The sequence below is a fragment of the Podarcis gaigeae genome, assembly GCF_964106915.1.
Source record: "Podarcis gaigeae genome assembly, chromosome: 6".
In the NCBI taxonomy this organism is placed as follows: Eukaryota; Metazoa; Chordata; class Lepidosauria; order Squamata; family Lacertidae; genus Podarcis; species Podarcis gaigeae.
Window position 1 is genome coordinate 15,541,617 of NC_139682.1, and position 26,800 is coordinate 15,568,416.

Here is a 26,800-nt window from a genome sequence, read left to right on the forward strand (position 1 = left end):
TAGTTGGCCAACATGTGAAGGAGCTCCAGACATATCAAGATGTATATATGTTCTTCTTGCAACAGGAGACCATGATCTGACCAGGGAGTTCCATAGTTCAACTTTCCTTGGGTTAAATACAGACTAGTTATGGAGGTATCATGCCTTAGCTTCCCCATTTGGGGTAGAATTTGCTGAGTTAGAGATTGCTGGCATTTACCTAGACAGGGCTCAGCTGGAGCAGGGCAGCACTGAGATGGAGGCTGCAAGGATGCACTGGCAGAAATGGTGGGTTGGCTCTGCAGATGCATCCACTCAGGTGCCCTGCCCAAGCGTCATCGAGGTAAGGTGCAGCAACACCAGTTAGGGAGGTACCTGTGGAAAACAATATTTTCCTATGAGCGTCTCAACAATCATTTTCATGGTGAAGATCTCTACTGGCGGCGCCATCAGGTTACATGGCCCAAGCTTATTCAACCAGCTTGAAGACCCTCATATTAATTCCATGCCCATTCCATGGAAGACAGGTGTTCTTGCTTTAATTTCTTTTGCAACAGAGCTTAACATTTTGAAAATCCACACCTTGACACCATAGATCAAATATTTAAGTATACATACCAGAGATCTTAGTATGCCAGAATGTGTGAGACTGTGCTGTAGATAATAAGTGAAGAGTCTTGCAATTGTGGAAATTTCCTTCCCCTACAAAGGGTGGGTGGGGGGCAATAGTCACCAAATCTTCTTGAAAGCTAGACAGGAGAGATAACTTGCCCCAGCAGAAGCCATCAGGTGGACTCCTCCAGAGCTCCTGGTGGCCCTTTCAAATGCAAATGTGGCTGTTTCTTTGTAAAAAAAAGCAACGCAAACCACCCATTCAGTGTCATTGAAATTTATTGCGAAATATTTTATGCTGTTAATTAGGTACTAATGATGGATGGGGGAAGAACATTTCCCGGCTATTAAGTCAAACCTTCTGACCTTTCAGGTCAGTATCGGTCACTGGGAAATTACTGTTTTTAAAAAAGGGGATGAGTTAAAAGGAAAAGAAAGACATTACCTTTTAAGGTTTTTGAACCTTGCCCATGCTTTTAGTTGCAAAATCAGTCACCCTTTGCAAAAACTGCAGACCTACTGGCTCACTGTAAGAAGCCGCCCAGGTTTTTCTTTTTGCATGCCTACTGTTTAGAAAAGCAAGACGCAGTGTTCTGCTATGATGACATATAATCCGTCATTGTTTTCATGGCAAATTCTGTCTGTGGAATAATCAAACTGCACTGCAGGAGATTGGACTAGATGACCCCCACAGTCCCTTCCAGCTCTACAGTTCTATGAACCATAGAGAACACCTTTGTTACTTTTTTGGTTGGACTTAATAAAGGTATTGCCATACTGTGGATTTTGGGTTTCTATGATGGATCAATAGAGCTACATCTCTCGCTGTGTGCAACCTGTTTGAGAAGGCAATTGCACCTCAGTTGTTTCTGAAGTGGGGCATTTGGCTTCCTTTCCTGGGATGGGGTTGGGAGGAGTGGAAAGAACTAGCAAGGGAAGCTGAGAAAGGAATGCAGCTACCTGGTCTTTCTGCAAATCAGGCTGCAAAGGTAAAATGGGCAGGCCAGTTTAAGATAACTCCCATGGAAGGCAAAGGGAGATCAGGAAATTGCAGTCAGGTCACCTCCATACAGTTGTCATTTTGCAGGAGCGATTTGGGCAGAAGCCTTGCCTAAGGTGGTTGTGGAAGCCCAAGCCCAAATAATAGTAAATAAATAAATGCCATTTGTGAATTTCTTCCCACTGAGCATCCCAAAACGATTTACATAACATACATAAAATAGATTCCTGCATCGCAGGGGGTGGGACTAAATGACACCCCCCATGGACGCGGGTGGCGCTGTGGTCTAAACCACAGAGCCTAGGGCTTGCCGATAGGAAGGTCAGTGGTTCAAATCCCTGCGACGGGGGTGAGCTCCTGTTGTTCGGTCCCAGCTTCTGCTGACCTAGCAGTTTGAAAGCACGTCAAAGTGCAAGTAGATAAATAGGTACTGCTCTGGTGGGAAGGTAAATGGTGTTTCTGTGCACTGCTCTGGTTCGCCAAAAGCAGCTTAGTCATGCTGGCCACATGGCCTAGAAGCTTTCTGCGGACAAACGCTGGCTCCCTTGGCCAATAGAGCGAGATGAGCATACAGCCCCAGAGTTGTCCGCGACTGGACCTAATGGTCAGGGGTACCTTTACCATTTATGGTCCCTTCCAACTCATCAATTTCATGATTCTAGGAATTTAAGAAAATACGTAATTGTTAATATTGAAAATATTTTTAAACAATAACACATAAAATCAATTCAAATTCATGACGGATACCCACTGGGATAAAAATTTTAGAAGGCTTGTTGAAAGAGGAATGTTTTTAGCTGGAAATACAATAGGGAAGGCACTGGTCTGATATGCTTTTGCCAAGGTGATGGCAAAGCAGTTGGGTCCTGTGTGGTGTAGCCAGTGTGGTGTAGTGGTTAAGAGCAGTGGACTCGTAATCTGGGGAACCAGGTTCGCATCTCCGCTCCTCCACATGCAGCTGCTGGGTGACCCCTTGGGCCAGTCACACTTCTCTGAAGTCTCTCAGCCCCACTCACCTCACAGAGTGTTTGTTGTGGGGGAGGAAGGGAAAGGAGAATGTTAGACTTCTTAGGGTAGTGATTGAGCGGGATATCAAATCCAAACTCTTCTCTTCTTCTTCATTTTCTGGGATTCCTACAGCTCAGTTGGTAGATCATGAGACTCTTAATCTCAGTGTCCTGGGTTCAAGATTCCTGCATTGTCGGGGGCTGGACTAGATGCCCCTTGTGGTCCCTTCCAACTCTACAATTCTATGATTCTCTGATCACTGTGGGAACAGGATGCTGGACTAGATGGAACTCTGGCTTGATCCAGAAGAGCTTTTCCTGTGATGAGGTGACCAATCACTCTTGATTCTTATTCTGCTTTAAGGTGTACATATGAAATTCCTAATGATCTATCAGTGTTGAAAGCTAGTTGAAGCCTCCATGCTCAGGAAGAGTTTACCTGTACCAGTTTCTGAGGACAAACAATAGATGAAGGCAATCACCTGCATGTGATCTTCCCAGAGGCATTTGGCTGGCCATTGTTGGAAACCATCCTGGATCTGGTGGACCTTTTGCCTAATCCAGCCGAGAAAATGTGCATTAAATCACTTTTGTATTGCCACAGAGTAACCAAGCTGTCAACTTGCCGAAAAAAAGAGGTCAGAGGTCCAACCTGTTGACTTACTTGTTTGAAAAAGAACCTTCCCCCACAAATTCTTTGCACATATCTTCAGATATTTTTTTTTACTGTCACTGTAGCAAGCGCTGTCTCCCCAGCTGCAAGTTTTATGATGCGGCTGTTTGGAAGGAAATATTGCAAGAATGAGATCTCTGCGAGATCTGGAGTTGCCGTAAACATTGCTTACAAGTTCTGGATATTGTTTTGTTCTCCTTCTGCTTAGGTAACAATCTGGGGAAAGGTAAGGGAGGTGAGCTGATACCATTTCCAGTTGCTGCAATTTCTGCCGATGACAGTAGATAGAAGTATGCAGGGTTCCACGTCACGCAAAAATCTGGGTTGGAATGGAAAGCAAGGGATCCACTCACATTTCAGAGTAGGGTGCAATTTTTACTTGTTTCTGAAAAATATAATTTCACTGTTTCTACAATTTTTTCTGCGTGCCTCCCCGAGAGAGGCAAATTAACTACGAACCCCATAATTTGAATTCCCCTCAAAACCTGTGCCAAAGTTTTGCAGTTGTTTTGCAGCAAAAAACCCCACACACTTTGCAGCACCCCACAAACTGAGTCCTTGATACATGAAACACGGGGTCTGCACTTAACATGAACTACCCCAACATTCGGAATCCCCTCCGAACCTGTGCCAAACCTGTGTTTTGCAGCCTTTCACTGAAGGGTGGAATAGACATTTGGGGGCTTCGCATTTATCCTGCAACATATTTGCTGTGGGAAAAGCCATGCGCAAACGGTGACTGAAAGGCACACATCCCAGATATAGGCATGCATGCACACCCAGCTGTTCACAGGAACTGCTGATAGGACAGTATCTACCTGAGGAGTATACCGGTACATGGGCATTTAATCATGCCTTACCTTACTATCATACCTTACACGTTTGCTGTAGGAAACTCCTCTCTCTCTTAACCTACCATCTTCATAAAGTTCTTGTCGCTGGGAAGATAAGGTGGCATGAACCAGTACACATGGTCACCTCTCCCGTTATAGGATGTGCTAAGCAGCGGATGTGGAAAATTACAAATTTTGCTTTAACATATATCTGGACTGCATTGTGGTTTTGTTTTGGTGGTTCCCTCACTGCGAGAAGCCAAGTTACCGGGAACCAGGTAGAGGGCCTTTTCAGTAGTGGCACCCACCCTGTGGAACGCCCTCCCACTAGATGTCAAAGAGAAGAACAACTACCAGACGGTTAGAAGACATCTGAAGGCAGCTCTGTTTAAGGAGGCTTTTAACGTTTGATGCATTACTGTATTTTAATATTTTGTTTAAAGCCGCCCAGAGTGGCCGGGGAAGCCCAGCCAGATGGGCAGGGTATAAATAAATTGTTGTTGTTGTTGTTGCTGTTGTTGTTATCATCATTATTATTATTATTCTCAAGTTGATTCACAACAGTAAAATAAAAACACAATAAAGCAATAAATATGGCCACCAGGGCAAAGCACAAGAAGCTGCTATGAATGGCTAGCTGATCGGCTTTTTGCAATGTGCAGATATGAGTCTCCAGCCTCTGCCGCTTTCTGGGCTTCTCAGAGGCAGTTGATTGGCCCCTGAGAGAAACAAGAAGCTGAGCTAGATGGGTTTGTGGTCTGATCAAACATAAGAACATAAGAATAACTGCTGGATCAAGCCAATGGTCCATCTAATCCAGCCTCCTGTTCTCACACAGACCAACTAGAGAGCCAGTGTGGTGTAGTGGTTAAGAGCGATAGACTCGTAATCTCGGGAACCAGGTTCGCTTCCCCGCTCCTCCACATGCAGCTGCTGGGTGACCTTCGGCCTGTCACACTTCTTTGAAGTCTCTTAGCCCCACGCATCTCACAGAGTGTTTCTTGTGGAGGAGGAAGGGAAAGGAGAACGTTAGCCGCTTTGAGACCCCTTCGGGTAGTGATAAAGCGGGATATCAAATCCAAACTATATACCAACCAGATGCCTTGTGGGAAACTCACAAACAGGACCTGAGCAGAAGAGCAACTCTCCCATCCTATGGTTTCCAGCAACTGATATTCTTGGCTCTTCTTGTGCCCTTATCAGCTCCAACCAACAATGCTTAGCATTTATGCAACATATTTCAAGCATTTCAAGGTGCGCCGCCTATATGATCGCAGCAATTCTCACAACAGACCAGTGCACCATTGTTATCTCTTAACCAAGACTCCAGACAGAGACCTTTAGGAGACAACGGCACCCTCAAATGCTCTCCCTTTCAATCACTCCTACTCTTGTTGTTCATCCATCTCAACTTGCCTGTTGTTGCAAGCAAATATGAAGGTGTGCCATACCGCAGGGACATTGGTGTGTGTGTGTGTGTGTGTGTGTGTGTGTGTGTGTGTGTGTGTGTAAACAACGGGATGAGTATGGGGAGGGACCCTGGCTGCCTCACCTCCCATTGCCTCAGAAGATTTAAAGGCATCAGAGGTGGCAGCTGCATTTTGGAGTGGCCTTGGACCACTCGCTCTCAGGCTAGCCCACTTCATAGGGTGGTTGTGCTGATAAAATGGGGAGGAAGAACCCTGTGCACTGCCATGAATTCTATGGAGGAATGGCAGAACATGGATTTCATTAAATAGATGCATACATTTTATCCTCATACTACAGGTGTGTTGGGGGGGTGTTATTGGGTTGTTTTTGCTTTGTGTTTTGTGGTATTATACTCTAATTTTATCCTGTGAACCGCCCTGAGACCTGCAGGTATAGGGCGGTATGCAAATTTAATAACTAATAATAACTAATAATAATTACAGGTGAAGGCAGAGGAGATTGAGGTCAGATGAACAGGGCCTTGTCTAAGCCTTTGATCAATTCTTACTACATCACTACACTACAGGAAATTGTGGAAATTGCTCCTTTATTTTGGGTAAGGGTCATAGCTCCCTGGCAGAGTACATGATTTGCATACAGAAGGTATCAGGTTGAGTCTAAGTAGGGCTGGAAAAGATCCTGCCATAAATCCTGAAGAGCTGCTTTCTAGTCAACAGACATATTGCTGAGCTAGATCACCACAGGCTCACTTGGAATAAAGCAATTTCCTATGCTTTGTACTCCAGAGGAACAAAAAAAACCCACCCCAAAAATGTCACTCAAACACCTTCTTTTCAGGGCTGTTCAAAGCCAACATTAGAACAGGACATGAGTGAGCTTTCTGGTACTAGGAGAAATTTATGTTTCTCAACATGTTGCTGGGAAATTGCCAGAGATGTGCATCTCCATGATGTCCAGATACTCAGACGCAATACATATGACCAACACACTGGACAGGGAAGGATGACCCCAAGAGTGTGTATAATAAAGCAACAAAACATTATTTATTGCCAGCATTACGGGAGAATGGGACTTCCAGGTGTTGCCCCATCCAAGCACTGTTCTAGTCCAGACCTCCTTAACATTCATCACGGTTAGTGCATCATGTTCTTTCATATAATGGCCCAGACCCATGATACATTTATTTACAGGCAACTCCCATGTTCAAAGTGTTAGGCTAGCTGTTTTTAATATTTAACGTGTGTTTGTGTGTGTGTGTGTGGTTTGATGATTAAGCAATATATAAGTCTTGTAAAATAAAATATAATAAAATAATAAAATAAAATAAAATAATAAAAATCTAGTTACAACATTCAGATAGCAGGCGATGATAAAGACCTGTACCTGTACCCGCCAAATGGGTGGGGTATAAATAATAAAATTATTCTTGTTATTATTACCTGGGGCCCTGAAGAACTCATGCCAGAGTAGGAAATGGTTGCATTGACACTATACAGTGGTACAGTGGTACCTCAGGTTACATAAGCTTCAGGTTACAGACTCCACTAACCCAGAAATAGTGCTTCAGGTTAAGAACTTTGCTTCAGGGTAAGAACAGAAATCGTGCTCCGGCGGCGCAGCTGCAGCAGGAGGCCCCATTAGCTAAAGTGGTGCTTCAGGTTAAGAACAGACCTCCGGAACGAATTAAGTACTTAACCCAAAGTACCACTGTACCTCCGGTTACGAACTTAATTCCTTCCGGAGGTCCGTTCTTAACCCGAAACCGTTCTTAACATGAGATGCGCTTTCGCTAATGGGGCCACCTGCTGCCACCGCAGCACCAGCGCACAACTTCCACTCGCATCCCGGGGCAAAGTTTGCAACCAGGAGCATCCACTTCCGGGTTAGCGGAGCTCATTACCCAAAGCGTTTGTAAGGTCCACTGTACATTTTAAGCACATGGCTTCCCCCAAAGAATCCTGGGAAAAATGGTTTGCTAAGGATGCTGGGAATTTTAGCTCTGAGGAGAGTAATCCAGAAACTTTTTACAGCCTGCCCATCATAAGGGCTGATGCTGCATAAGTCTTCTATTCACTTATGAGGCTGGAAAGGTCTTTAAGTTTAGGCCAGTACATATCTGCCTGGTCATCCATTCCCAGCTATCCTTGTTTTTCCTGACCACATTGCGCAATTATCTCACATCACACGTTGTCAGACCATTTTTATTTGGCCCTGCTTGAAGCAAAAGCTGCCATTTTCTATTGGGCTTGCCATCAATGTGGTTTCCCATCCCATAAGGCTTCTGCTCCTGACGACGTGTCACAAAACCCTGACGAGATGTGCAAGAAGTGACCCCTGGCAAGAGGTCAAGGCGTTGCATAACCTCCAGAGCTAATTTGGAGCCAGTCGCTGTCACAAGGGGAGCATCCAGCCTCATTCAGATGGGAACAGAAGCCCGTGAGAAGGAGCTGCTCCAAGGGAAGGCTCTAAAAATATGCTGTGATGCCTGCTCACAAAAGAGGAGGATGAAAAATGTACAAATGCTCTAATCCCCTCCAATCCCTCCCATTGTAGAGCTGCGGTGGCACAGGTTGTTTTGCAATTATGCACTTCTAAGTGCTGGTTTAGCTACTTGGGGAAAGATGCCAACTGAATTTTGGTGCATTAAAGAAAACAAAAACAAGAAAGGAAGAGGTTGGGAGGGATGGGCTGATGCCTACAAGATCCGTTCTGTCTGCTGAAGGAGAGAAGAGAGCTTCATTCAAGGAGCAGATTCACATGCTTAAAGGGCTGCAGACATGAGCAGGCCCCGCACCCAGGGCCGGCCCTGCAAGGAGGCAAAGTGAGGCAGCAGCCTCAGGTGCCAAATGCAGACAGAACTACATACCATGCACCCTCTAAGGAAGCTTCCTGCCCTCGAGTAGGGTGAAGGATTCTGTCCCATTGCCAGTGTTGACTTCAGATATAAATGCCAGTCTAGGTCATGAATCCATAGCAGAGGAGGAATGACTACTGGGACTACAGAGAGAAGAAACGCTATAGTGCATCTGCAGCAGCACAAATGGACACCTTCATCTGCCCCAGCTGCAACAAAACATGTCTCTCCTGCATCAACCACAGCAGGTGCAGGAACTCTCCAACCATTTGACTTCACCCCTAAAGGCTCACTCCTGAGATGGACGGATGTCAACATTGATGAATCCATGGGGCTTCTCCATCATATCTAGTTTGGCCCTGAGTGATGCGGCAGTAGTTCTGCCCTATTTGCTTCGTGACAGCACAATAATGAGATATCATTGTCCCTGGGCACATCCGGACGACTGGCTTATTCATCCAGACAACAGATGACATTGGTTATTTATTGAGCATTCATTCTGGTTTGTTGACAGGGAGGTTAGACGAGTTGCATTAAAGTCAGCATTATTCCACTTTCCAGTGCATTATTCCACTTTCCAGTGCATTTCCCCGTCACTTCTGTTATCACACACAAACAAACAAACAAACACTGATGTAGGGTGTGGGTTTGTCATCCAAGACCTTACAATAATTGCACAACCTGAAAGTGCAGGTTTGTGGTTTTATTGCAGCAGATTCTAGCGGAAGCTATACAGATCTGGGTCTGGTCAGCTCCTGGATCAGAGACTACCCCAAATCCTACGGGCTAAAAATATAAATAACAAAATAATAAACATCTTATGTACAACTTCTTAAAAAACATTTTTTATTAAGGTTTATAGAGAAAAATATGAAACTTAATATCCCCCCCTTTTAAAAGCAAACCAATTCTTTCATCTAGATACAATAAAAAATCAAAAAGCTGAGGCGGCGGGGGACAGAGAGAGAAATAGAGAAAGAAACAGATTTTTTTAAATATAAAAAAGTAGAAAAGAGGTTAAAAGAGATAGAAAAAATAAGATTCAGACAGTAAAGAACTTCTGATTCTTCATTTGTTCACTATATAAAAACAACCTTATGTTCAACATTTTGAGTTGCATTGTGGAAGAAATATAGGGTTGATCATCAACAATAATTAACATTGTTAATTAAGACAGAGACATAGATCAGGGCTAGATCTGTAGCCCTCCAGATGTGTTCCATCAGCCTCTTCCCACCTGTCCAATGGTCAGGGATGATGGGAGTTGGGGTGCACCAACATCTGGAAGGCCACAACTTTGCCATCCCTGTCCTTGAAGGCGGGTGACTCGTGTCTTCTTCCCAGCAATTCAGCCCCAGGACAAATTGGATTCTCACTGCTCCTTATTTCTACCTCTGCTTCTGTGTCTCAAAAAGGAGAAGGATAATAACTTGGGGAGAAAAGAAAACTCCTTAATGATCTCCGAGTGGAAAACCCGACACTGGCGCGAAGTGTTATTATCCCATTTTTCCTTGATTTGGTGGCGCCCTTAATGAACATTTAATGAACGTTGTGACATTTCAAATTGTCTGGAGCATCCCGGGATGAGCAAGATAACAGGGGCAGAGCCAAAACTCCTTGCCTGACTCGCTGTAGTCTTTAATTAGAGCTGGCTTTTTTAATTCTTTTAATTTGTACTCTCCGTTTAAATAACCTCTTCCTGGCAAGGGTTGAAAAGGAGTATCCTCCTCCCCCCCCTTTTTTTTTAATTTGGAGATTTAGGCAGAACCTGGTTAACAGTTGACTTCATCAGAAGAGTCATCTTGGCACAATTTTCCAAGGCACCAAAAGTCCAGACTGGAAAAGTGCAAGGGAAGGGCCAGGTTATTTGGGTCAGAAGAAAACCCCTAGGATATTGACTATGCTGCTACATTGACTAAGTCGTTTGCAATGCTGCTATTGGTGAGGGTTGAGCCAGACTTGTAGCTCCTTCTGTGGTTCTTTATCCCTGGAGGAGGATCACCTTAACTCGGGGTGAACAAACTTTCTATCCCCAGGGGACCACTCGAGAAGGGGGTTGAGAATCCCTGAGGCCCACCAGTCACAAAATAGCAGCGGGAAGAGGCAGAGTTTGACATACGTCAGCTCACAATTTCTGACTTCATTCATTTCCATTGATATGCAATCGCACTTTGGAAGCTGCGAAATGATTTGCTGCAATGATGTATTTCGGGCAGGGAGGTCCTCAGCTTGGCTTTTCTCAAGCTCAGCACTGATATTGGTAAAGGTAAAGGTAAAGGGACGCCTGACTGTTAGGTCCCGTCGCTGACAACTCTGGGGTTGTGGTACTCATCTCGCTTTACTGGCCGAGGGAGCCGGCGTACAGCTTCCAGGTCATGTGGCCAGCATGACTAAGCTGCTTCTGGTGAACCACAGCAGCGCATGGAAACACCGTTTACCTTCCCACCAGAGTGGTACCTATTTATCTACTTGCACTTTGATGTGCTTTTGAACTGCTAGGTTGGCAGGAGCTGGGACCGAGCAACGGGAGCTCACTTTGTTGCAGGGATTCGAACTGCCGACCTTCTGATTGGCAAGCCCTAGGCTCTGTGGTTTAGACCACAGTGCCACCCACGTCCACAGCGCTGCCCACTGGGCCAAATGTTTCCCCCACCCCCCTGACTTAGAGGAATCGAATTGGCAAACCCGATTCCTCCAAGTCAGGGGTGTGGGGAAACATTTGGCCCAGTGGGCCATAACTTTATCTTCCTCTGCCATGCAGACCAGTTTTGACTAGACGGTGGGACCGTCTCCCTGTCAAGTATATGGCTTCATAGTCACACCAGGTGATTGACAGGTGGGAAGTCACACCAACCTGTCAAAGTTGGCCCATGGAGATGTCGGGAAATAGTAACCAAGCAGATTTGAACTTCCTGTGCATCAGGTCATGGGTGAGGAGTTCAATCCTGCTTTCTGCAGCAATGGTATCTCCACCTGCATCTCTACCTACATATGACATCAGTTGTGGGGCAGGTGAGTGTGGTTTTTGGAAAACAACCTCGTGGGCCAAATGGAGAAGTCTGCTGGACCAGGTTTGGCCTGGGGACTGGAGGTTCCCTACCCCTGAGAGGAGAAGGTTTTTGATTTCCTGCTTCCCTCCCTTTCACAGTTCTTTCAAAGGTTTTGGTTTTTTGTTACTCTCTCTGCTTCTCCTTCAACGCTTATTATGTTATCCTGTTCAGCTGCCGAGACTCCCAGTTCCTTCCATCCTCCTTCCTGGCTCCTTTTACATTTACTTCTTCCTCATTTAGTAGCTCCCTTCTCTCTCCCCCCCCTTCCTCTCTATTCCCAGTTTATTCATTTAACAAAATGTATATACCGCTTGATTGCAATAAAACTTCAAAGCGGTTTGCCAAAAAAGTTATTAAAGTGTTGCTAAAAGACAATTAAAAACACAGTTCAAAAGCTAGTTAAGAATAAACTAAAAACAAAGTAAAACCTTTGAGTTGTATCCAGTACAAGCCCTACTCAGAGTAAAAAGGTAAAGGTACCCCTGCCCATACGGGCCAGTCGTGGCCGACTCTGGGGTTGTGCGCCCATCTCACTTAAGAGGCCGGGGGCCAGCGCTGTCCGGAGACACTTCCGGGTCACGTGGCCAGCGTGACGAAGCTGCTCTGGCGAGCCAGCACCAGCACAGCACACGGAAACGCCGTTTACCTTCCCGCTATAAAGCGGTACCTACTTGCACTTAGGGGTGCTTTCGAACTGCTAGATGGGCAGGAGCTGGGACCGAAAGACAGGAGCTCACCCCGCCGTGGGGATTCGAACTGCCGACCATGCATCGGCAAGCCCTAGGCGCTGAGGTTTTACACCTCAGAGTAGAAACATTGAATTAATGGATATGACTAACATCGTTTTATTAATTTCAGTGAGTCTATTCGGAGTATGACTTAGGCCATATTCACACATTTAAAGCACTGTGATGCCACTTTAAACAGTCATGGTTTCCCCCCAAAAATCCTGGGACCTGTAGTTTGTTAGGGGCGGTGAGAGTTGCTAGGAGACCACCATTCCCTTCCCAGAGCTATGATTCCCAGAGTGGTTTAACAGTCAGTCCCTCTCCACAGAGACTGCCTGGCCATTCTCTGCACCCTTAGCAAAACTACAGTTCCCAGAATTCTTAGAGGGAAGCCATGACTGTTTAAAGAGGTGCTTTAAATGTATGGTGTGAGTATAAACTTAGTTGGCTACATCCCTTTATCTCTACCTTCTTTCAGGGCTCTCTCTGGCCTTTTCCCCTCAGAGGAGGGAGAAGAGACTTTGCAGCTTTGCTTGGTAGGAGACTAGGTGGGAGCACATGAAGGATGGTGTGTGAAGTTGGCCCTGCCACAAGGCAGAGCAAGGCAGCTGCCTCAGGCGGCAAGATGCTGAGGGGCAGGCAGGAGGTGACGGCAAGGTGTTGGAGAGCAGGGCTGCCCGTTTTGTACTGACTACTGCCCTCATGTACAGTGAAGGATATTGTCCCATTACTGGTGCTGAATTGACAGGGATCATGGCATCTGTAGTCCAAGGACAATTGGAGAGTTGCAAGTCTCCCTCCCCCCCCCCCAACCCTATCCTTTTCACATGGGGTTAATGCAGCTCATGGTCACCAGCTACCAGCCTTTGGTTTGATGGTCTTAAAGTAAAGGTAAAGGGACCCCTGGCCATTAGGTCCAGTCATGGCCAACTCTGGGGTTGTGGTGCTCATCTTGCTTTATTGGCCGTGGGAGCCGGCGTACAGCTTCCAGGTGACGTGGCCAGCATGACTAAGCTGCTTCTGGCGAACCAGAGCAGTGCACGGAAACGCAATTTACCTTCCCGCTGGAGTGGTACTTTGATATGCTTTCGAACTGCTAGGCTGGCAGGAGCAGGAACCGAGCAACAGGAGCTCACCCCGTCACGGGGATTCTATGGTCTTAGGCTGTGTCTTAAGGACATTTGAGGGACATTCTTTCCCTCAAAGAATTCTGGACACTGCAGTTTGTAAAGGCTTGTCAGGAATTCTAGGTCTGAAGCATAAATTACAGTGCTTGGAAATGTTCGAGGGAAAGAATTTCCTTTGAATGCGCTTCAGAAGTCTCGTGCATACACAGCCACAAGCTCTAATGCAGAGCCAGTGGGGGGGGGGGTTATGAGGGACCTGTGGTCCTTTAGATGCTGCTGGATTGCATCTCACATCTCCCATGGTGATTGGGGCTGATGTGGGGTGGGGAGTCTTAAGGTGTCTATAGGGATGCAGGTATCCCACCATTTGGGTTAGGCTTAGGCAAATGAGATCAGTCTACGGGTTCCTGTTCATTTGCAAATGTTCAGGAGGTGATCTTGGGTCGGCTATTCTCAGCTGAGGCTACTTCGCAGGGTTGTTGTGAGGAGAAAAGAGCTAGAAATCACACCATGTGCTCCATTTTGATATTTTTGGAGTCAGGGTGTTATTTGTATTGCGAAGGTCACAAATAATAATAGCATCCCAGAAGTGGTCAGCCTTTTCAGGGATGAGGGTGACATTCCCTTGGCAGAGGGGCAGGGGAAGTGGTCAGGGGCCCCATACCAGTGGTGAGTGGGGCCTAATCCAATGGGGGTGGAATAAAGCTTTTCTTTTTCTCTCCCTTCGATTATCTCTTTCTTCTCTTCAATTTTTTCTCTCTCTTTATTTCTCTTTCTCTCTCTCCCACCCTGTGAACATGCAAAGTCACTACAATATTGTAATTTGGGCTACATTATCTGCCTACCGTGATTTTGAGCCTACATCTTATTTTTTTTACATTTTTATTTCTGGAATAGCGATTTCTGGAATTCCATCATTCACCTCCGTGGCCTATCCCACCAGCTGTAGGATGTGCTGCTGGCGCCACCAAATGGACAAAGCTGACAACTGCAGCTTATCCTCAGTTTGCTGATTATACCTGAATGATTAGTGTCATTATGACCTTATTGGGTTTGTGGGCACATTTGCATACATCCCTCAACCAAGCAACCTCACCTATTGGCACTTGGCAACCCTTCCTGTATGCAGACTTCACATCCATAGTGAGCAGGTGATATGACAACACAGCTTCACCTTGTCCAAATTCTAGTGATGAAATTAATCTGGGCAATAATTATTCACTTGAATTTCCAGTTTGCATGGGGGAATGTTAAATCATAGTCACAAATTAGCATTTGGAGGAGACCTTTAGAGAAGCATGTGGGAAATGACCAAAGCTTTTTATTTTATTTTTAAAAACATCTATTTAGATATACTCACTTCACTACATTGGCTGCTTCTTGAGCATTCATTCCAATTAGTTTGTGAGGGTGTTAGACAATGGGGCGTCAAGAAATTCCGTTGTATTTTCCTGTCACTTTCCTTATCTCAAAAAGTTATTTATTGCCTTTCTCTCCCACCTTCTTTTACAAGGTACCAACTCCCTGGGGCCCTGGGTGCCTGAGCTCCCACAAAATTCCCCATGAAGCAGCAGGGCACCCACAAATTTCAATGCCAGGGCGATGCATGCTGCATGGCACCCACAACCCTGGGCACCCAAGCTGGCACTTCTGCCAAGGAATTCAAGGTGGTGCAGAAGATTCTCTCCCTCCTCATTTAATCCCTGCAACAACCCTAGTTCCCAAAGTCCCAGTCCGACTATACCACACTGCTTTTAGGGAAAGTGGGTTTGTTGCACAAATCAGCTGTAATTGCATAAACTGTTTTTGCTGGTGTGGGATTTAATATCACCGAAATTAGTGATAATCTGGAAGCATCTAAGGTGGAACTGAGGGCCACACTGTCTTCCTGCTACTGCCCCCGTGCATTCCCTTGAATGCAAGTCAAGGGAGCAGAGGCAATATATGACTGACACCTTGAAGTGTTTGAAGACTAAAAGGGGAACCCAACTGCAGAGGCCATCACAAGGTGTGTTTTTTTTTATATATATAAATATTTATTAAGATTTTTATAAGAGAAAAGCATAAGTAACAAACAACATTGCTTATATCATAACAAAATTTCATAACTTGTTTGGTCTTCCTCACGTCTCCTGCTCCCACTTACATTGTTAAAAAGTTTTTTCAAGCAAATTATCATCTTGTTTACAATCTTATATCCACTCGTTTAAATATAATCTAATAGTTCTCCCAAAGGGTTTGTCTTTTCCTTAATCTCACTTATCATCTAATTCCAATCTAGTTTAGTGGTGGCCAATTATTTATGATCAAGCATCCTTCTTAACATTCAATCAAATTACAATATTTTTGTAAGTAAATTTTAAATTTCTTCCAATCTTCTTCAATCCTTTCTTCTCCCAGGTCTCGGATTCTGCCGGTCATCTCTGCCAGTTGCATATAGTCTATCAGCTGCATCTGCCATTCTTCCAGTGTGGGTAGCATCACAAGGTGTTTGTACAGGTACGAGGGGCCATGAGCTCAGCACATGCACTTCCTGAATGGATGGTTGGGCCAGCAAGCAGAACATGCCATGACCCCAGTGTCCTGTGCTGAGCACTGCTAGTAAGCTTGCAGCTACATGCCTGCAGAATGAATGATCCAGCATCTTCCATGGCTGTCCACACCTGATGGCAGCCTCCTGTATGATTGTTGGAATTCCTCATACCTCAACCACTAGTCAACAGCAGATGCCCATACTGGAAGAAACAAGAGTTACCAACTATCGAAGAATGGCAGATGAAGATGATGGACTATATGGAACTTGCCAAACTGACTGGGAGACTCCGAGACCAGAGAGAAGAGACGGTGGAAGAAGATTGGAAGACGTTTAAGGAATATTTGAAAAATTATGTTAATATTTAAATCTTATAAAAGCTTTGGAAGTGGATATAGGCTGTAGGGTGAGAAGTAGAAGACAGTGTATTTTAAAATAGTATTATTTGTAAGTACAGTGGTACCTCGGGTTAAGTATGTAATTCGTTCTGGAGGTCTGTTCTTAACCTGAAACTGTTCTTAACCTGAGGTACCACTTTAGCTAATGGGGCATCCTGCTGCTGCCGCGCTGCTGGAGCACGATTTCTGTTCTCATCCTGAAGCAAACTTCTTAACCCAAGGTACTATTTCTGGGTGAGTGGGGTCTGTAACCTGAAGCATATGTAACCTGAAGTGTATGCAACCCAAGGTACCATTGTAATAAAATGCGAAGATTTTTATGGTTAAAGTGTGATAAAAAAAAATGGTTAGAAATTATGATATATGTAAACTGCTAAAGATGAGGTAAAATGAAAATCAGATAGGGGGGACTTGGGGAAGCCCACCTAACAATGTTTAGAAAAAAACAAGGATAAGACAGGAATTTGTTTGTATTGTTTGTTTTTCTGTTTGTGTTGTTTATTTATGTTTTAAAATGAATAAAAAAATTCCATTAAAAAAAACAGAAAAAACAAACAAATACAAGATGCCCATGAGCGGAACTACACCTTTCTGACAATGCCAAGGCCGGTTCAGATTTCCACTATTTTCCTGGCATGTTGACGGCTGCAGTTGTCATGTGGTGGAGATCAAGGGGATCAAGGCTGCCCCAAAAATGCAGTGTTGGGCACCTGTAGCCAGAAACACTGATTATTGCTCATGTTCATTAGTTAGCCAGTGCTTGGCTAGCAGATGACAGCTCTAATACTGAGGGCACATCATGGCTTCACCCACAGCTGAGTTCCTTTGCAAAAGACCAATGAAAACTGAGGAGAAATGCTTGGCTGTCCAAATTTTCATCTCTTCCTTCTCTGTGGACCTTTGCAGACTGTTGCAGTTTTGTGGGAGGAATTCAAACGCATTCCAAAGCTTTAGCTTTGCAATGTTGAAGCAGTGATAGAAACTGGGATGGAAAAGTTAGAAGCCAAATGGCTCCTGGGACCTGGGTTGTAGGCGCCAAAACAGAGTGTCTAGTTGCCTTTTTGTGGGGGGTGTCTATCGGCAACACTTTTTATTTATTATTTTGATAAGCATGAACTAATATGCAATTCACATAAGAGACACATTGTCAATATCACATTGTTATCAGAAATTGCTAATAGATGCTTAATTTGGTGTTTACAATAAAAATATTGGTATAGTACTTCAGTTTTCAAAACACTCTACTCTTTATTGTTAAACTCCTTAACATGCTGTATATCCTTAACATATACTCCAAGGCTTCAAAGCACATATATTTCAGAAATCGTTCAGTGTCAGTCAGGCACAAAAAATGTCACCCAGACTTTTTGATATGCTCGCAAATGGAGAATCCTTAGGTGCAAAATGCGCCTGACACCATGCTAATTTCGAACCCTGAAGTGGATTAAAGTGCTCTGTTGCCCTAGTGCAACAAATCCACTTAAATACACACACAAAGGCAGTTTTTTGGTTTGAGGTGAACCAATAGCTAATGGGAAGATGTGTCAGTGCCCCGCAAGCAAATGAGGATGAATGATGTGTGAGCATATCACGACCCTGAGAACAGTAAGAGCAACACCTGCAGCTGGAACTTTATTGCCTGTTAACTTTCTTTTTGCTCAGTGCTTATGTTTTAAAGTCTAGATTATTGCTTTTTGTAATATTTTGTCTGAATTTATTGATATGTTTTGTATCTCTGATGTTGGGAAAGATTGAGGGCATAAGGAGAAGGGGACAACAGAGGATGAGATGGTTGGACAGTGTTCTCGAAGCTGCCAACATGAGTCTGACCAAACTGCGGGAGGCAGTGGAAGACAGGAGTGCCTGGCGTGGTCTGGTCCATTGGGTCACGAAGAGTCGGACACGACTAAATGACTAAACAAAATTGTATCTCTTAATAAGCAGACCCTCATTGTGCATGGTTCACTGTGGAAAAGCGTTATGTAAATAAACTAAGGGCTCATCCAGACTTCCTGCCCCTTTCTCCTGGGAAAACCTGGTCTTTGCTGCTGAATCGGAGCAAGCGTTGATTGGGTTTTCCATGGATTGACATTTGTTCCGATTCAGCAGTAAAGATCAGATTTTCGAGAGCAAAGCAGTGAGGCAAATGGAAATCTTCTTGGACACCTGCCTAGAAAGCATGAGACAAAGGGAAACGTGGATGAACCCCAAATCAAATCAAATCAGAACAAATGATCGAAATGATCGATAAATGATCAACTAGGCAAGAGAACAAAAGAATACTCTCTCTACCCCCAACCACAAGATGTCTAAGACATGTCTAAGTGTTCTCTTGCTAAATGCAAATGAACTGGAGACAGTAGATGTACCTTTCCCTGTTTCTCTCTTTCAAAAAAAAAAAAAAACCCTTAATAAAAACTATTTTTTAAAAAAGATAAAGAATGCATGTGGTCTGTATAAGTTTTGCGTGAGCAAATGGGGATGCATGCTGATTGAACAGGTCAAATGGAGGGATGCTGTGGGCACCTTTTAAGGTCGAAGTAGGGAAAGGTACTGCCAACTTTAGAAGAACATGGAAGTCAGCAGAAAGGAGTCTTAAGTGACTTGGCATCCCCCTCCAGATCTGTGAGTGAGCTGAAAAGATCGCTTACACCCACATCTTTCCATGCAGCGCTGTGAGAACTCATAACTGCGAGAAGCACTTATCAGATTTAAACCTGCGAAGGGATATTAAAATATAATTATCCCCTTTCTTCCAATTAAGCTTGAGCAGTGCTGAGCCTCCTGCTCTGAAAATGTGACACTTGTAATGGAAGTTAAGCTCCAACAGGTGCCTGCTCTGTTTCAAGCTTTATTTAAAAGCACATGAATGTTCACTCCTGAGGCAGTCCAGACACACAGCCTTTGCTCAAGGCAAAACAATATTCCTGGGCGAGATCTTTCCATTCAAGATAATTGCGACCAGGGAGCTGCGCATTTAGTGCATAGTAGCGATCGCACGGCAGTCGGTTTGGTTCCCAGCACAATCTATGCTACATCCATTCCTGGCATTTATTCCTTTTTGGTGTTTTAACTCAAATGGATTGAGAATAAACAGTTTTGGAAAGGGAAGACAGTCTCTTCTAAAGACATGGGACTTTCCAGATGTTTGTTGTTGTTGTTGTTTAGTCCTTTAGTCATGTCCGACTCTTCGTGACCCCATGGACCAGAGCACGCCAGGCACTTCTGTCTTCCACTGCCTTCCGCAGTTTGGTCAAACTCATGCTGGTAGCTTCATGAACACTATCCAACCATCTCATTCTCTGTCGTCCCCTTCTCCTTGTGAACTCCATCTTTCCCAACATCAGGGTCTTTTCCAGAGAGTCTTCTCTTCTCATGAGGTGGCCAAAGTATTGGAGCCTCAGCTTCACGATCTGTCCTTTCCTTAAAAATGGATCGGTTTGATCTTCTTGCAGTCCATGGGACTCTCAAGAGTCTCCTCCAGCACCATAATCCAAAAGCATCAATTTTTCGGCTATCAGCCTTCTTTATGGTCCAGCTCTCACTTCCATACATCGCTACTGGGAAAACCATAACTTTTACTATACGGACCTTTGTTGGCAAGGTAGAAGGCTGCAAATACATCCTACATTTAAAGTATGTGGCTTCCTTGCAATGAATCTTGGAAATGGTATAGACTACAATTCCTGGCACCCATAAAAACTACACTTCCCAGGGTTCTTGGGAGGGGAACATGTGCTTTTAGCATGCTTTAAATGTAGGAATTCCAACACCCACCAACTAGGTGGGAAATAGCGGACACAGGCTAAGGAACAGCGTGCTTCTGAGTTTATTCTCAGCTCATAATTTGTCAACACACCAGGACCAAGCTCCTTCGAGTCCCAGAACAAGTCCTCCCACCCAAAAATCAACTCCTGGTTTCCCTCCCTCCCTCCATGCATATTCTTTTCCAGCATCCTGAGAGGATGGGCTTAGCTGTCCTTGAACTACTAGAAGTGACAGAAACCACTGTTTGATCTGAGACCAACCAGCAGATCCCAATCTAACTTCTGCCTTCCCTGTTGTAAGGAACCTAAACCTGTGCTTTGGAGCAGCATCTTTGGGTGAAGAAAAGTTGGACCTTTTGAACATCTGCCTGTCATGGGACTATTAGAGGTGGCAACCTAATTTGGCCCAGTAGGCAGAAGGTGATGGGAAAGGTTTTTTTACAAGCTACTCTGTCAGCTCAGAAAGCTCCCAGCTCCCAGAAAGAGGAAGGCAGAAGTGAAGAAACACCCACCCTATAAAGTTCTTAATTTTGTGCACTGTAGCACAGGTGAAGTAAAGATCTATTTGTGGTGCAGCGTGGGGAGACGAACAGAGAGCCAGGAAAGATAGGCAGGTAAGACTGTTAAACTGTTACACAGCAAATGTGCCAGAGCAATCTGTTGGTTTCTCTCAGATAATCCAAATGTTCCATATTAATTAACAGTTGCAACTGCCTGGAAGGCACTGTGTCCTCCTACAAGATGCCATCAGGAGTTGCAACATAGGCACTGTTTAATCCCCCTTTGGCAACAGGTCACTAAAGCGGTGTGCGTTTCATGAATCTATGCTCTGGTAACCTCAAGGTTAGATTACTGCAATGCGTTATACACAGGGCTGCTTCTGAAGACAGTTTGGAAACTTCACTTAGCGCAGAATTCAGCGGCTAGGATGCTCACCGGAGCAAGACGGTTTGAGCATATTACACCGATCCTGGTTCAACTGCACTGGCTACCAGTTAGATTCCGGGCCCAATTCAAAGTGCTGGTTTTGACCTATAAAGCCTAAAACGGCACAAGACCGCAATACCTCAAGGTATGTGGTTCACACAATCTGTTTTCTGTGGAGGCTGCAGATCCTGGATTTACAGAGTACAGGCAGTCCCCTTTTCAAGCAAAGACTGTAACTTAGCTGACCACTTGGGCATGTATATTACAAATTAAATTAAATTACACCGACAGCAACTGGCACCTCAATTACAGAGGGACAAAGCCAAGTCGCATATAAAAGGAACAATGTTGAGCCTATAATCTAGCGAAGATGATGACAATAACAGAGAGGAAAACACCTGTCTTGCTGCAGTGGGGAATGCAGTTGTGGGAGTCTGCATCAAGCTTAGCAAGCAAAAGGCATCTCAATATGACAGGTGGCATTTTCTTCTTCTCCTGTAAAATTGTCCTAACTCACCTGCTAGAGTTCAAACAAATACACACTGCTATTTGAAAGGTGGTGAATTTTCCATTTACACTGGCCGATTAGTTTTTTTCCTCCAGTGTCGAAGGTGGGTCAATTCACAGGTGTCACCTGCAACAGAATGTTGCAGCATGAAGTGCTCCTGCGCTTCATTTGAGCCAGGCTATTGATCCACCTAGTTCAGTAATTCCCACACTGACGGGCAGCGGCTCTCTGGGGTTTTGGAGAGAGTTCTCCCTTGACCCTAACTTGAAATTAAAAACAGGAGGAGACATGAACTGGAAAAAATGGTTTGTGAACGTCAGCCTCACTCTCTAGGATGAGTCTAGAGGCTTCCCCGTTTCTGATGAGATAATGTATTTGTGTTTGAAAGCATTCTTGGTCTTTTGGATTGCCATTGACTGTAACACTCGTTGTGTTTGCTTGGTTTATTTGGCAGACTCCTTGCACTTGACGGGGCTTGCTTGGCTGCTGCTGCCTACCAACCTCCAGCTACCGCCTTGCATGTCCAAAGAAGTTCATAGACAGCATCTTAAAAAGCAGAGACATCACCTTGCCAACAAAGGTCCGTATAGTTAAAGCTATGGTTTTCCCAGTAGTGATGTGTGGAAGTGAGAGCTGGACCATCAAGAAGGCTGATCACCGAAGAATTGATGCTTCTGAATTATGGTGCTGGAGGAGACTCTTGAGAGTCCCATGGACTGCAAGAAGATCAAACCTCTCCATTCTGAAGGAAATCAGCCCTGAGTGCTCACTGGAAGGACAGATCCTGAAGCTGAGGCTCCAATACTTTGGCCACCTCATGAGAAGAGAAGACTCCCTGGAAAAGACCCTGATGTTGGGAAAGATGGAGGGCACAAGGAGAAGGGGACGGCAGAGGATGAGATGGTGGGACAGTGTTCTCGAAGCTACCAGCATGAGTTTGACCAAACTGCAGGAGGCAGTGGAAGACAGGAGTGCCTGGCATGCTCTGGTCCATGGGGTCACGAAGAGTCAGACATGACTAAATGGCTAAACAACAACAACAAGCTGGCCCATTCTCTGGGCAAACTCTATTGCCCAGTCTTGAGCACAGAAATAGAAGAGAGAGAAGGAACACGTTCACAATTCTCTGGTCAGCCTCTATCTATATAGAAAGCTGGTGCCACCATGCTTATGAAGTGGAATTTGCTCTCCTTTTAGATTGTGAGCCAAATATATAATAATTAAGCTTCAAATAAGCATTTTAGCAGTTATTTCCCCAAGGCAAGCATGCTCCCTTGGTGAAAATTAAAAGTGATGTCAAAACACAATGACACTACGCTTAGACTTCCGCAGTGTGTGTGCGTCAAACAAGGAGAAGCTTATTGCCTCTGTGCTTAACCAACGAAAGGAGGAAAGAGGAAGAAACACAGAAGAAAACGTCAGGCACAAATTTATAAATAGAAAACATGGCAAACTTCACAATGTTTTGATCTGGGGTAGGGGGCGGGAATGAAAGGTGGCAAAAAGCTTCCTACTGGTTAACAAGTTGGGGGAAGAGAAGTATTATGCAAATTACATGACAGAACCTTGTGTGGAAAACATGGCTAATTATGCTTGCAAAATGGCAAACAATTGCAGCCATTAGTCAGCACTCGCCTATCAGAAATCCTAGCAGAGTGTAAATAGAGTCATCTGAATTTCTAATCAACCTTCCCCGATTGCATTTCCGGACATGTTTCAAAATGAGTTAACCGGACTAATTTACCTCTCACTCGCTGTGCACAGGAAGAGGTGGTGATGTGACATTGCATGGAAAACCATTTAAGGATCTCCACTCAAAACAAGTCTAGGTCCTAACGAAGCCTCTAAAAATATGGTGTTGATGTTTCATTTAAATTAGGGATCTGAGACCAATAGGTCTGTAGGTCCAGTGGGTTGTCAATGTTTTTCATTAATTGCTCAACATGTGATAATTGGGGGTGTACACACACACATAAGACAAAAGGTTCCTAATGAGAACATAAGATGATGCTTGCGGGATCAGGCCAGTGGCCCATCTAGTCCATCATCTTGTTCTCGCAGTGGCCGACCAGATATCCGTGAGAAACCTGTAAGTAGGACCCAAGCATTCGCTCCTCCAGTGCTTTCTAGCAACTGGTATTCAGAAGCATAACTGTATCCTACCATGAAGGCCTCCTTCATGGATCACTGCCTTGCCAAGGTGAAGGGGCTTGAATAACTCAGAGAAGCTATGAGCTATACCGTGCAGGGCCACCCAAGACGGATAGGTCATAGTGGAGTTTTGACTAAATGTAATCCACCTGGAGCAGGAACCAGCAAGCCACTCCAGTATCCCTGCCAAGAAAACTCATGGACAAAACCTCCAATACTTTGGCCAGCTCATGAAAAGAGAAGACTCCCTGGAAAAGACCCTGATGTTGGGAAAGATTGAAGGCACAAGGAGAAGGGAACAGAGGACGAGATGGTTGGACAGTGTTCTCGAAGCTACCAACATGAGTTTGACCAAACTGCGGGAGGCAGTGGAAGACAGGAGTGCCTGTTATGCTCTGGTCCATGGGGTTATGAAGAGCCGGACACGACTAAACAACAACAACCACTACCGTGAAGGCACAGCATAGCCAGCATGGCTAGTGGTCGCTGACAGCCTTCTCCTCCATGAATTTGTCTAATCCCCTCTTAAAGACACCAAATTTGGCGGCCATCACTGGCTCTTGTGGGAGTGAGTTCCACAGTTTAATTACGTGTTGTGTGAAGAAATGCTTTCTTTTATCTATCCCGAATCGTCCAACATTCAGCGCCATTGGGTAGCCATGAATTCAAGTGTTAGGAGGGACACCTTCCCCCTGCATCTACTTTCCCCATGCCAGTATTTTATTTATTTCAATCACCTCCTACTTGCCTTTTCTCTAAATTACAAAGTCTCAAATACTACAACCTTCCCTCACAATTTCAGAGTGGAACGACCAGACTTGGGGTTGCTGTGCATGAGGTCCTGCGCCTGTTTTACGGCAACATCATCTCTATTGAGAGCCAGTGTGGTGTAGTGGTTAAGAGCGGTAGTCACATAATCTGGGGAACCGGGTTTGCGTCTCCGCTCCTCCACATGCAGCTGCTGGGTGACCTTGGGCCAGTCACACTTCTCTGAAGTCTCTCAGCCCCACTCACCTCACAGAGTGTTTCTTGTGGGGGAGGAAGGGAAAGGAGAATGTTAGCCGCTTGGAGACTCCTGAAGGGGAGTGAAAGGCGGGATATCAAATCCAAACTCTTCTTCTTCTTCTCTGATGAACCGTAGTCTCTTACACGTCTCAGAAGAGTACTAACGCATTTTCTCCTTCCATTCGCGTTTCTTCTAATGCAAGATCTCCAAAACCTTTTACGATGAAAGTGGGATGGGCTGGACAGCTTTTAACCATGCAATCGAGGGACAATATTAGAATACTATGCTTTTATTTGTAAGTACAAGGTGTGCAAGAAAAGTCACAAAGGGCTCTGCTTTATTTCCCTGACAAGTGACAGGAATGGAAACCAAAATTAAACATTCAACAATATCACTTCTATAAAGCTGGCAAGAGCTACACAGGTAAAGATGGACACTCTGGGCTGGGGGCCCCCCAAAAAATTGTTTTCTGTGGCTCATAACTCCACAGCCCTCTTGAACATAGGATGCTGGCTTCTGCTGTAGCCTCCTCACACTTGGGAAAGATGATGGTGGAACACCTTCCGTTTGCTGAAGCCTGACCCACCTAGACAAAGCCTTAGCAAACCAAGGAGAAGAACAGGACAGGAAGTGGTCATGCTAGTCTCCAATCTAATTACTCTAGCCCCACAATCTACATTTCCATGCAAAAGAAGGTCTGAAAGTCAGGATGCCTGAAAGACAGCAGAAGGTACCCATGCAAGGTAGATGATGTGGGCAGGTCACCTGTTTCTGTTCTACATGCATCCAAATTATTCAAAGCGACCAGGACCTGTGGGGGGCGGGATGGAAGGTGGAATCAAGAGCACATCATTTGTGAGCCTAACAATTAGTACTTGTTCAAATCATACACTCCTTAAAAAAAACACAACTGATTTCTGCTAACTGCTTTTATATTCTACTTTACATAGTTATATATGGATGGTCCTTCTAAATCGACAGCAAATTGCACTCGGTGCCAAATAACTAAGTCCTCCCTTGTAAGAGGAACTGCAGCAGGGTGGGAAAGGGCAGGGCCTGCTACAAACTGGAAACTTTTCTATTTTAGAAATAGTATGCTGTATGCGTGATCCAATTGGAAGACTCTTCCTTGGAGCGTTTGGCAGAGCTGTGTGATGTAAAAATAGACTTGTATGCTTCCGATTTCTCTCCTCTGCTTGCGAAGGATCGCTTGGGGCCCTCGGATGAACTTTTGCTGCTTTTTCCAGATGAAGATGATGGACTTTCACTGACTGCTACAGAATGAAGCAAACAGAACACGCGTCAACTTCACCCACAAAACTTGCATGTACAGACACACAAACACCATACTAAAGAAACCTTTGCCAACCTGGAGCCCTTCAGTTGTTTGAGATTGCAACTCCCATAAGCCCCAGGGCACACGGCCAATGGTCAGGGATGATCAACGCCCATATTTCTTTTTTTTTTTTTAATAAAATTTTTATTAGGGGTTTTTACAGAATAAAGTACAAAGACAATAAACAACCTTACTTTTATCTCAACAGAGTTTCATAACTTCTTTGGGCTTCCTCACATCTCCCGCTGCCATTTTCATCATCATAGATTTTTTCCATGCAATTTATCATCTAGTTTGCAACTTTTATAACCGCTTATTTAAATATAGTCCTCTGCAAATTTATTTCTCTTAATCTCACTTTACATCCCATTCCGATCCGATTTTGTGGTGGCCAATTATTTATGATCAAACATCCTACTTAACTTTCCACCAAATCACAATATTTTTGTAAATAAGTCTTAAATTTCCTCCAATCTTCTGATCAACGCCCATATTTCTTTTTAAGGCTTGTTCAAGCTAAAGTCAAGATTAAGTTGCTTAAACTTCTACTTTGCACAGCTGGCACTTGGCACCCTTTGGCAGTTGCCAGGATCCTAACGCTTCAGCAGGTCCACTGCCAGTATCTACGCTGGTTCTCCCTTAAAACAATTTCAAATCAGCACCTGGTGGCTAGGTCTGGAAGCCACCAATTTTCTTCTCAAAAGAGTCCAGGGTGATGCCGCACCATAGGAAATGAGTGATAGTTCTCGAACCCAGTTGTCTGTTGCAGGTCAGAGTCCTGCAGCTCCTGCCACCAAATAAGCTTACCAAGGCCCACCAACACAGGAGGGCCAAACAAGAGGGCACTTTGTTTAGGGTCCCCACCCCTCAAACTGGAGCC

General features: G+C 44.7%; 1 protein-coding gene across 1 annotated transcript in view; it reads right to left on the minus strand.

The window, feature by feature from the left end:
- Window positions 1-24,857: 24,857 nt before the first annotated feature.
- The window catches only part of RTF2 (replication termination factor 2), a 57,386-nt gene continuing 55,443 nt past the window's right edge, over window positions 24,858-26,800 (minus strand). The window contains exon 9 of the mRNA XM_083744664.1: window positions 24,858-25,858. Coding sequence (XP_083600790.1) covers window positions 25,668-25,858 — 191 coding nt within the window. The 3' untranslated portion in view covers window positions 24,858-25,667. The remainder of the gene's footprint in view (window positions 25,859-26,800) is intronic.